At 52.1% G+C, this 11861-nt stretch overlaps 1 protein-coding gene across 1 annotated transcript; it reads right to left on the bottom strand.

The window, feature by feature from the left end:
- Positions 1–1034: 1034 nt before the first annotated feature.
- On the bottom strand, positions 1035–8533 carry LOC104536103 (septin-5). Its single transcript, XM_010178634.1, has 10 exons — positions 8439–8533; positions 7810–7896; positions 7158–7281; positions 6851–6985; positions 6079–6196; positions 5614–5715; positions 4676–4772; positions 3862–4034; positions 1907–2005; positions 1035–1578 (listed from the first exon to the last, which is right to left on the bottom strand). The coding sequence occupies exons 1-10, from the start codon at positions 8446–8448 to the stop codon at positions 1522–1524; spliced, it is 1002 nt and encodes a 333-aa protein (XP_010176936.1). The 5' UTR covers positions 8449–8533; the 3' UTR covers positions 1035–1521.
- Between the last annotated feature and the right edge of the window lie 3328 nt (positions 8534–11861).

Raw genomic sequence — 11861 nt, 5'->3', positions numbered from 1 at the left:
AGCCAAGTGTCTCTCCCTCCAACAGCCCTGATTCCCTGCGAGTGCGGCAGTGTTGTGCCCTGTCAGGCACATCACACTCCAGGGCTCTGCTCTGGCTGGATTGAAGTTAAAAATACCACAGGAAGCAAGAACAGGACAGAAGCTGCTGTCCAAAGAGTGCTCTTATCTCTGCCCAGCAGATCCACCAGCCTTCCCAGCACTGAGACAGGAAAAGCCAGAGATGGGGGAGAGGGAGAAGCGCCAAGTCCCAAGGGAAGGGCAGGGGAGCAAGTGCCAAGTCTGCTGGGCTGTGCTCAGCCCCATGCAGTGACACTCCTGGACCTGCCATGCTGACCCAGCGCCTGCCTGGACAGTCAGCTTGCAGATCTCTGGTACAAACCTACAGAAAATGCCCCTTTCCCCAGGAGAAGCTCAGAGACAGCAGTGCACTTGTGGGACCACAAAGCCTGGGGATAGGGCACATCTCTGCACTTGGGGTTGGATTTCAGCCCTGGGTTTTCTACCTCCTCCAAAGCTGTCCTGGCCTAGCACTCTGGCTGCCATGGTGCTTTTCAGAGCAGAAACTAGAGACACACTGCAGCTGGATACCAGAGCTAAACCATAAGATACCCTCACCCAGCTACTGCAGGGCCCTGGAGTTCCTCTGCAACACCTCCAGCCTGCTGTGGGAGGAAACCATGGCTGGGAAGGTACCCATTCCCATCATCTCTTCCTTGCAGGCAACAGTCAACAACTCATCCTCTCTGTCAGAAAGACATAACTGAGAGCAGTAGAAGACGTTTTCTTCTAACTGACCTTGAGAGACTCAATCCTTTGCTGCTCAGTGCAAAGATCCTGGAGTTTCTTGACAGAAAAAACCAAAACCAACCAACTAAACAAAAACCCAGAAAAACTTGGGCAGGAAATCAGGCAGCCAACAGGACCCCTGAGCAGGTCAGTGCACAGAGAAACCTCCAGCCCCAGCTGTCTGAGCCCGAGCAACACAGGTCAAACTCACAGGAGGGTACGGCTGCCTTTACAATGCTTGTGCTGGCCCCAGACAACGGGAATGGGGAGTGGACCACAGCACCTCAGCTGGGAGTAAACATTTACGTGCATTGACACAGATAGTCTTCGAGTTCATACACCAGAGAAACCAGGACTTTAAATACCAGAGCATTCCCAAAAAAGAGATTAGTACATGGGAAAGGGAGATATTTTTCTTTTCTTTCTTTCTTTTTTTTTTTTTTTAGGATGCCTTAGAGACTTCCCAGGTTATTTTCCTTAAAAAAAAAAGAAAAAAGAAAAGAAAAAATAATTATTAAAAAAGAAATACACATCAGTAAACTGTTAAGTGAACAGCCTCCTCCACAATCCAGCTGACTGCAAAGCCAGCATTGCTGCTAATAAATTAGAGGGTGCGGGTACAGCTCTTGCCCACAAGTCTCTATACAACAGGAAACCTTTTCTGAACGTCCACAGCTCTTGCCAGGCCTCAGATGGTCACTGAGGGATTCCCTCTGCCCTCCAAGTACCTGCCTCTCACTGATCCTGCATCTGCTGCTGCATCTTCTGCAGCATCTCTTGCATCCGCCGTAACTGCATGAGACAAAGAAGAAATAGTCAAAAAGGGATTTGTTGTGGCTGGGAGCTGGTGATCTGCACTGGGGGCAGTCCCTTGGAGCTGACAAAGGGATCCCTCAGAGAGTATTAACTCCTGCCTGAGCACAGAGTCATCTGTGTCTCGGGTGGGATGGAGCCATGTTTCCGTGACAGAAGAAACCACAGCTTTCACACCCTGTCCTCCACCCCAGGAGCCCTTGATGGTGAGAGGCAGGAGTGGGAAGCCCCACGACAGCCTCTATGGGGCAACCCCGGAGAAACTCCTTAGATTCCCCAGGAGGCTCCAGGCAGAAATGGGTCTTACCTCCTCATCCTTCATTTTGATCAGCTTCTCTGTCTCAGTGTCTGGTGTTGGGAGAGGCAGAATAGGAATCGGGCTTTCTATCCTGTTGTCCTGAGTCAACTTGCTAGAGAGATGGAGAGAGGGAAGAAATGCAGTCAGTCGTGGTTCAGGCTGGCCAGCTGTGGTGTCACTCATAATGGCAGACCTGCCAGCAGCGCATCAGCACGCACCCAGCCAGGTGGAAGGGCTGTGGTGCAATCTAGCCCAGAGGTACGGGATGCACATGGGTGCAGAATGAGACCAAAGTAAATAAAAGTTTTCAAAATAGAATCTTGTGGGTAGCTAACAGAGAAAATCCAAACCAGGCTTACACTGAGAGCAAACACAGAAAGGGCTGATGTTTCTGACCACCTTCTGCAATTGCACTGGCAAGCTTAGCATAGAGATTCACAGTTAATTTTTCTGGTCTTCTTTGGCTCATCTCTGCAAGTGCCTACACATACACATAGCATCGACACAAACTATCTGCATCCCTAAGGTACCACATGCTCACCATGGTCCTTTCTTTTCCAGGAAGATAAAACCAGGGGAGCAGCTTAATCACTACAAGTCTGCCAATAGAGCCTGCCCTCACATTCAGGAGGTGGGAGACATGAGACACAACAGGCACGGCACAACAGCATTGCAATGAGGGCTGGGAGCGCACATGAGTGCAGGCAAGGGACAGAGGAAGGAGATGATTTTCTTTCAACAGTCAGAGGAGCTGTCAATAGGTGAGGAGGGGCTGAAACTGGGAATGCAGGATGCCACTTGCAGGTGTTTACCACTTGGTGTCACCGTTGGCTCATTATTCAGTCAATTCCAGCCCAGGAGCTTGGGAATCTCCTCCCAAAACGTCTCTCCAGAGAAGGATCCTTATCCCACTGCTAGAAATGGCTCTGCTCTGGTTTTATGAGACTTGTTCACTGGCAAGGAACTAGCCATGGCGTGAGAAACGGTACCAAATGTAAGCTTTGCTTAAGCTGAGCAATTGTTTTTTTCATCATGCTCTTCTTTTAATAGATACATAGCCTACCTAAACAGCAGCTGTGACACTTCTCACAGATCTCTAGCATTTAACGTAGTTATTTTGGGACTCTGTATTCTCACTGTTGAAAAAGACAGGCTCGTCTGCTATGGAAAAGTCCTGAGATACGTTGTGTGTGAATACAATGTGCAAACTTGCACGTTTGCACACATGCAGGACTGCTCCTTGGTGAAGTACAGCCATTTCTGCTCTGCAACGTGGCAGCACAGATCTATGCAGCCAGTTCAGGCAGGAAGTGAAGGGGATGGGCTACAATAGATGAGCCAAGACCTACTTAAACCTAAAATTTGTCACCAGTATTTCAGTCATGGAAGGGAGAAGGAAAAAAAAAGATGTTTCAAATAAGAAGCCTGCAAGTGGTCTCTCCTCTGTTTTCTGATCATTGTGACTAAAAACACAGAGAATTAAATGCCATGGGAAGACAATGTAAAGAAATCTTTGGAGATGTGTTAGAAGTCTTGCTAATTGCCTGGGCTCTGTTGTCTGGGAAACAGCAGCATCCCAAGGGCCATGCTGTCAATTGGACAGAACTGCAGACTGCAGAAGGCCCTCGTCTTTGGCAATGCACACCCACCATATCTTTGGCAATATCACCCACCAGAGAAAGGGTTTGTCCCCTTTCATTAGGCTGGATGTATTTCACCCAGTGCTAAGAGCAGCTCTTCAGAAAAGTCTCCAGGTCTACTTCCCAAGATCTGTGTGGGGAATCTTCAGAGAGGAACATGGATTCCCACCATGGGTTCAGGCTGTGGGAGACACACTTGAATTTGCTATTTTACTTTCCAGCACAATTCCCCAGGCTGCAGCCCAGCATGTCCCCAAGCAGACTCAGAGCCTCCTGACCCACAAGCCATCCTGAGAGCAACCCCAGCTCTGCAGAGTGTGAAACACCCCTGCCACCTCTGGTTGAAGCGGTGGGGACCCACCTGGTCATTTGCTGGATGCACTGAGCTCGATAGTTCTCATAGTGAACATCACAAGTGACGTCCTTCAGGTCATGCATGTGTGTCCGGATCAGCATGTTCCGTAGCTTCACAAAGTCGCAGTGTGCCTGGTTTTCCACTGCAGAAGCAAAAGCAGGAGAGTGCTTGGATGTCACACCTCACCAGCCCTCTCCAAGAGCCCCTTGATCCCACTGCCAAATGCCAGCGCCCCGACAGGCACAGCCCCCTCCAGAGCCAGCGGGAGAGCAGAGGCAGCAGCTGGGCAGCCCAAGCAGCTGGCACCAGCCCACGAGTGCACACACAGGCTCTGGGGATCTAAAGATGCCAGACCTTAAAGCAATGTGCCAGCACCAGGGAGTCGGCAACAGCAGCAAAAGCCATTCTAGGGTTATTCTGCCTATGGGTTTTATGAAATTTCTCGCTTTAGAAAGGAAGAAAGTTAGAAACACATTGTCAATCAGCACAGCCTCCAGCCCAGCAACTCTAGCACATACAGGAGCAGCAGGAGAAAAGGAGAGTGCGAGAGGGTTTACAATGCAGTTTGGCTGAGGGAAATAGCTTCGCCCCAGAAATTAAGCTGGCAATGTATGTCCAGCCTCTCCCCTTAATAAGAAGGCATATCCTAGTGCATTAAAGCTCAGACATTCTTCCATTCACACTGGATCCGATCTTCTTCAGTCTGCCATGGCTTCAGAGGCACGGCGACTACTACACCCCCAGTAACAGACCTTGTGAGCAGCTCCCAGACACTATGCTTACCTTCCACAATGCCCCAGGGGTAGAGCCGTCCACGGACCCGCTGGCCTTTCGCCTCCACCACAGTGTTACTGCCAATGACGGCAAAGGGAGCGCTCTCCTGGAATGAGAGGCATTACTGAGCCCAGCTCAGCCCCAGACTGCTCATGAATCCCTCCTCCAAGGGCCAAGCCCAAGCAGAGATGAACAGGAGGAGGAAAGTGCTGGTAGGAAAGGCACAAGGACATCCTCATGTGCCACAGCGCAGGGCATCACAACCCAGTTGCAGAGAAAAGTCTAAGGCACTGGGGTCTGCAGGTAGCCTGATTCACAGTCTGACTTTCTCAGCTGTCCTGGAGGAAACTGTGTCTTTGCAGGTGCCTGTGCCCCTTCTTTGAGGGGAAACTACAAGGGAGCCAGAGCAGAGGTGCTGGGACACCAAGCAAGTGGAATAGTGTAGGCGAGGCTGTGCTTCTCTCTGCTCAGAAGGAAATCAAGGCCCATTGCCCCTCTCTGACATGCACATGCAGGGCTGACTTGGCTTGGCAGAGAATCAGGCTTGGGCTGCTGGGGCCTCCAGACTGACTGTATGATCACATTTTCTCCCTCATGCAACTACTGTGTCACAGTGGTGGTTCATGACTCACAAATCACTTCTCCTTGCTGATGGAATTGCTCAGAAATAGGTGTTTACAAATGCTGTACAACCTCCATCTTAAACATAGACTGAGGAAAGACTGACACTACCTGGTGGGAAGCAGAAGTCTTCATCCCATACTTGATTTCATAGCACCAGCATGGACATCAGCACTTTCTCCAGGCTACCTACCATGTGAGCCAGCGTAGGCTGGGTATCAGTAGCACTGGACTTTGGCACACACAGGGGAGCTCTGGCTCCTCCTGGAGCAACTGACAGACCCCTGAGTCAGACTTCCCAGTCCCCTGCTGAGCAGGTTCTTTACCTTCAGCTCTCTGTCTTGCTGCTTGAACTCCTCATCCTCATCAGAGTCACACTCGGGAAACTGGTACACTTTAATGCCAAATTTGTCAATCTCTTCCCGGATCTGTGTCCATGCAAGACAAGAACAAAAGCATGCAACACTGAACAATCCGGAAATGCTGGGTTTATTCCTTGTTTGTGCTACCACGGGTTTGCTAAAGCCTACAAATAGCCTACAGATGTTTATTCTAGAGAGCAGACACCACCTCTGTTCTCACAGCAGAGCACTGCTGCAATTAGATTTGCAGGTACTGTGTGCATCTATATATACAGACACATATACATGCTACTACATATATTATATATATATATACACACACACACACACATATACATATATATATATATATATCCGCTTGCTCCTCAGCCCATCCCTGCCTCCCTGCCGCCACATCAGGTATACCCCTGTAGAAAAAGACCAACTTACCCTCTCTTTTAGCTTCCGGATCTCAGATGGGATCAGGCAGTCAGCTTTGGCAATCAGGGGCACAATGTTGACCTTCTCATGCAGAGCCTTCATGAACTCAACATCCACAGGCCTCAGCCTGCAGCAGGGATGAAGAGGGACATGGTTAGTAGGGACACACTGGGCAGCTCCCCTTCCAGTCTCTCCCGCCCACTCAGCAAGAAGGGAAAAGGACAGCACTGCTGTTACAGGGACCTAGGGCAGCACTGGGACAGCCCTCAGCTATGGCTGTATCTTCAGAAAAGCCATCTCAGATTTTAGCTGCTGAATGTCTCACACACACACAGCCTGGGTATTTGCTCCCTGCAGGCCAAATACTGCCCAGGCCACAGCCCAGAGCCTCTGTCCAGCTGCCCTGTACTGCAGGCAGCCAACCAGCCCCTCCAGCTGCTCCAGGCTAGGCTGGCACACAAGCCAGCAAGGGGCAGCTTAAAACTCCCTTTCCTACCCATCAGTCAGGCTTAGCTAGATAGGAAGACACAACTCTTTGTGGCGTTATTTCTCCTGATTTCCAAAACAGGCTACAGGCCTGAGGGCCTGAGCATGGACAGTCTGTCACACCAGTGAGGGTGAGCAAGGTGGTGTGATGCTCAGTTGAGGGAGAGCATCCAGACAGCACTTCTCCTGTGCCAATAGCCCTGCCAATGTACAAGTTGCTATGGAGCAATCCTCAGGCACAAGGGTCTTCCCTTCAGACTGAGTGACACCCTGGCAATGGAGCAGGGGCTCTCACCCGTGCCCAAAGGGCGAGATGAAGTAGAGGCAGCAATGCACTCGGTTGTCCTGGATGTTCTTTCGGTTCAGGCCGCTCTCATCACGGAAATACTGTTCAAACTGCTGGTCGATGTAGTCGGTGATGGGCTTCCAGCTGGGAAGGGTAATTCAAGCAAAACAAAATCATGTGTTTAAAAGAACACTGTCTTGTAGGGACCATGAGGCAGTATCACCCCCTTCCCGATGCCAGACCCCCTTCCTGTGGAGCACACACAGCAAGCAGACATGGCCAAGGACTAGGAGGAAGGCAGCGGCGGCCTGCTCACCACTCAGTGTTGTTAACAGCATCTCCAAAGCCTGGTGTGTCCACTATAGTCAGCTTCAGCTTGACACCCTTCTCCTCAATGTCCACCGTGTGCTTGACAATCTCCACTGTTTGGTTGATTCTCTCTTTGAACAAGAATACGTGAGTTAAAGCCAGGCGGTAACTGGGGATCCCTGCTCACACCCACGACAACCCGGCTCCCTCTTTATCACTGAGCAAAGGGAATAACGCGGGTTTCAAAAAACCCTGACCATCCTCTAAGGTGCCTCAGGGGAGTGGTACTGTGGGAGGCCAGCAGCAGGCAGGCAGACTCTGAGAAGATGCACAAACCTCTGAAGTGCTTGTAGGCCAGCTGCTCTGAACATTTTGTCCAGTCACTTGGGAAGTGGAATCCCTACCACACTCCAGCACCCAAGAACAAAGGACAGATCTCAACCCAAAGAGCTAGGGCTGCTCTGCAGCCTCATCTTCCCTTTGAATGACAGAAGAGCCCTACAATCAAACCCTTCTTGCTGCTGCAGCCAGCAATGGAGAGCCTAGGATCCAGCCAAGTCTGTAGCTGCAGCTGAAGCAAGGAACCAAAGTACTGGTCCTGAGGACAGTCTAGACCTGTGGGCACAAGAACCGTTCACCCCACTTTGTCCCCAACTTACCCTCTGCATTGAGGAGCTTTCTGTCTTTGTAGAGGTCTGTCAGGAACAGGCTATTCACCAGCGTGGATTTGCCCAGACCCGACTCTCCTAATTGACAGAGTGCAAAGGGGAGGAGGGAAAAGCAAGCAACATGACCCACTAATTGACTTACAAATTAAACTCTGAGCAAGACTTTGAATCCTGAGCCAGAGGAAGTGAAAGAAATGAGCTGTCAAAAGCTGTTTATGGGCATTACATTTTTCCAGCAGTGGGAGGATTTTTGCTGTAAGATATCTTAATCCCTGTATAAATGTGATCTCCCAGCTCCTCCATCCTCCCTCCCTTTCCTTTTCCCTCAGTCCCTGGCTGGCTCTGCCTTCACCACCCAGACCAGCCACTCTGGTGGAGGAGAAGCCCCACTCAGTGCTTGCTCAAGCGGGTCATGAGCGGTCAGGAGGGTCCCATTCCTCCTGGGGGAACAGTGTGACTGCAGCCCAGGCTGAGGAGCAGAGCAAGGTCTGAGACAAGAACCAGAACAGAGTGACGGGAGGATCCAGATGCCAAGGGAGCGCCTTGGGAAGTGAGGAGAGCTGGTCCCCTCCACGGCACCCACCATGTGGCACAGCACCTTCACCCAAGGGCAGTCTCACCTGCAACCATCAGGGTGAAGTCGAAACCCTTCTTCACGGATTTCCGGTGGACCTGGTTCGGCAGAGTGGCAAAGCCCACGTACTGCTTCTCATGGTCCTGCAGGGCAGAAGCGGATGGGAGCAGATCAGGGCGTGCCACCCCTCCTGCTCCACCCTCACACAGCGACAGGGAGTTGGACTCAAGCAGTTCCTGAGGCGGAGGCAAGGGGTGGAGGAGAGGTTGGTCCCTGCCCTGGCAGCGGTGCGGGGCAGGGCACACACCGCCTCTTACCTCAGGGTGGGCACAGAGGGCCACCTCCCCTCAGCTGCAGGCCTGCTCCCACCAGCTGACATTGCAGTTCATGGCAGCCTCCCAGCACAGCGCAAGGGAAAAGGCACATCCCGCCATTCCCACCAGAAAGCACATCTGGAGCTGCTACTGACACACAACTTTCCTAACTCTTTGCTTCTCCTGCACAGTCACAGGCTCCCTTCACAGCAAGGTCACCAAATGTCACTTCTCCCCAGGTGTCTCAGAGCAATTTCTGCAACTCTTCCTCCAGAGGAGCATGCAGATAGCTCTCTGTAAAGAGCACCCCAGGGTTGTGGTGTCCTGAGCCATGTCTGGAGGAAGGCACAGCGGCTTGGCTTCTGTTTGACCTGAGAGGGGATTAGTTCTTGCTGTGTCACAGCCACTCCTGAGTAAGAGGAAATCCTGAATAATGCCTAGTATTATTTCTGTAGAGACAGAAGTTCAAGGAGCATGGGAAGTGGGAAGATGCAAAGGTACTGAGAACACAGGTGAGATGCTTTTGGTGAGGGCATGACATATGGTATTAACGGAGCATTACCTGCTGCCTAACCACCCCCTAGATGCAGCCCGCATCACTGAGTGCTTTCTTAACGTGTAGAAGCCACAGTCACATCACATGAAATAGCATTAGTAACACTAATGAAACCAGAGGTGGGGCTTGGGGTGGGCTTCTCTTACTTTCTTTGTTTTCTACCTACAGCTGACAATGCACAAATGGGCTGACACCGGGGAGCTGAGCTCTGGTGCAACTCCACTGGAGCCAAGTGTGACTGGCTGGACCTGATCTCTTGGTTTTGTTCAGCCCAACCAAGAAAGTGTGGATTTACTGTACCTCTGGTTACATCCCCATAGCTTGGTGGAATTTCAAGGACTCTTGAAATGAGCAAATCCTGGCTGGACACTGCCCTTTACTCATGACTCATGCGGTCATTTCCCTCACATTACGGAAGGTCAGTGCTGAGCACAAGGCCAAGAACTTCCCTTGCAGTGGTAAGCAGCCAGAGTCACAAGGAGAAAAGCCCTGTCCGCAGACAGGCCCTCTCTGACCAGCCATGGACACACTGCAGAGCCTTCCTGGAAGCTGGTGACCAGTGTGTCTGTAAAGGGGAAGGGAGATGCAGGGGAAATTGCGGAGAGGGATCCCCTTCTTCTAACAGCCTTCTTTCAGGAACAACAACATGGACCCTGCGCCACAGCTGCACAGACCCTGGGCTCCCCATCTCAGCTTTAAGAGAACCAACGTGTGTTCCCATCCCAGCTGTGCTGGGACACTGTGACAGGCACATGCCACTGTTTCTGCTAGTGTGCCAACATCAACATCACACTTAAGGAGCCCAAGGAGCCTCCTGAGCCTGGTGTCTGCCTCACCCAAAGCTCTACACCACTCACCATCTTTGTTAAGACTCAACACAGATGCTATCTGCAGAGCAACCATGCACAGGATGGAGAGCACCAAAACGAGTATAGAGGGCTGGGAACGTTACTGAAGGCAAGTGGCTTTCTGGGTTGTGAAAAGCTGAAATCCATTCATTAGATGAGACACTTGGACAGAGAGAGTTCACGGAGGCATCACAGCCCCCTCCACACGCTCCTGACCCTCACGAGCCAGCTCCCATCAAGCTGACGCAGGCTGGGACAGCCGGTCACTGCACCGCTTCCCTCGCCAACCCCAGCTGTCAGGAAAGGGCCCGAGGCAGCCGAGCCCATGGCTCTCTGGCACCAGAAGCCTCTCTCCCCACCGCCTCCTCCATGTGCTGCCTTTGTTCCCACCAGCGTCCAGCTCTCACGCGCCTGGGAACGTGACACGCACACCGCAGCAGAGGCCACCGAGAGATGTGGCCAACCTTTGGGGCCTTGTTACAAACCAGTTCTCCCCAAGCCAAGAAAAACACATTTGTACCCTCCCTCAGCATATGCTCGCGGGTCCACTGGACACCATAGCAACGCGCCATGTCCTCACATCCTCCATCACATGGCCGAGGCTCCTTGGCTGGCAGTGCTCTCCTTGGTAGTTCAAACCAAGGAACACAGCACTGGTGGGTTCAAGTTCTCTTCCTGTCAGGGTTAAACATTCGGGATCTGTTGCATAAGAAGAGAAGCCACCGATGGTACCAAGGTGCCTGCAGGGCTGTTTGTACCTCCAAGACAGGGTATACAGCATGGCCTCCATTGCTCCTGCCATTCCCGATTCCCTCCTCACCTCCCCGGTGGACGTGCTGTTTAAACCAATCCAGATTTTGTGTGACTTCAGTCAGCCTGGGGATAAATGGAGCCTTGCTGCATGTATTCAAAAGAGCTAAAATTAAACACCATGGGACCACAGAAAATTTGAAGAATAGCCTCTACCCCAGGTCTGAGCAAACCCCAGAAATTACGGAGCTTGTGCTGTGTGATCCTGGTACCCCTGTCTCCACTTCTTTGGGGAGGGATGGCCCTGTCGGTGTTACAGCCCCCAGCGCAAGCTGTCCAGCTCCCTCCCAGGCAGCCCTTCCTCCAGCCGTTCCCCTCTGGCCAGGCACGGCCGCCACATCTGCGTCTGCACGAACCAGCACAGCCCAGTCCCAGAGGAGCAGCAGACCCTTCGCTTCCTTTCATTGCCAGAAAGCTGCATAAATTCATAACGCAAACAGCCTCTGGGGCATCTCCCATGTACCTCTGTCGGCCTGGGCCTGGGGCTGGGCATAGGAGTATCAGCAAAACCACTCGCCCACCAGCATTTGCTGCAGCAGAGAGAAAACCAGCTAGCAAATAAGGCGTTAAAGGGCTAACGCAAACCAGGCTGCATTGGGGCACACACGCAGAGCTGACTCCTGCCCTGAGCGCCCCCATGCACACACACGCCATTCAGAGAGGGAATCGCTGCATCAAATAACCACACAAAAATATGTCATGCATCTCCCAGCTGTCCACCGCGGCCCTCAGCCCTGCTCCTGCGGGGGCTGCTCCCCTCCTTTGTCCCCGCTGTCTGCCCCTTACCGGCGCCTTTCCGCTCCTCTGCTCCTCAGAGGTCTCATCTTGTGCTGCACACGACTGCTCGGGCACCATCCTCCCCCCTCCTGTCCCTGCTGCTCCCCGGCTCGCACGGTGCTATAAATACATCCCCGTACCTTCAGCTTGGCCGGCTGGCTTCG

This window comes from Mesitornis unicolor, unplaced genomic scaffold (assembly GCF_000695765.1).
Source record: "Mesitornis unicolor isolate BGI_N332 unplaced genomic scaffold, ASM69576v1 scaffold12662, whole genome shotgun sequence".
NCBI classification, from domain to species: Eukaryota; Metazoa; Chordata; class Aves; order Mesitornithiformes; family Mesitornithidae; genus Mesitornis; species Mesitornis unicolor.
This window is presented reverse-complemented; position numbering and strand designations above follow the sequence as displayed.

Bases quoted from the DNA above. Each gene is read 5' to 3' on its own strand.
- LOC104536103 (XM_010178634.1), bottom strand. The intron at 6,986-7,157 runs GTGAGCAGGCCG...TACCCTTCCCAG, and splicing joins GCTGTTAACAACACTGAGTG to CTGGAAGCCCATCACCGACT. The intron at 1,579-1,906 runs GTAAGACCCATT...TGTCTCATGCAG, and splicing joins TCAAAATGAAGGATGAGGAG to TTACGGCGGATGCAAGAGAT.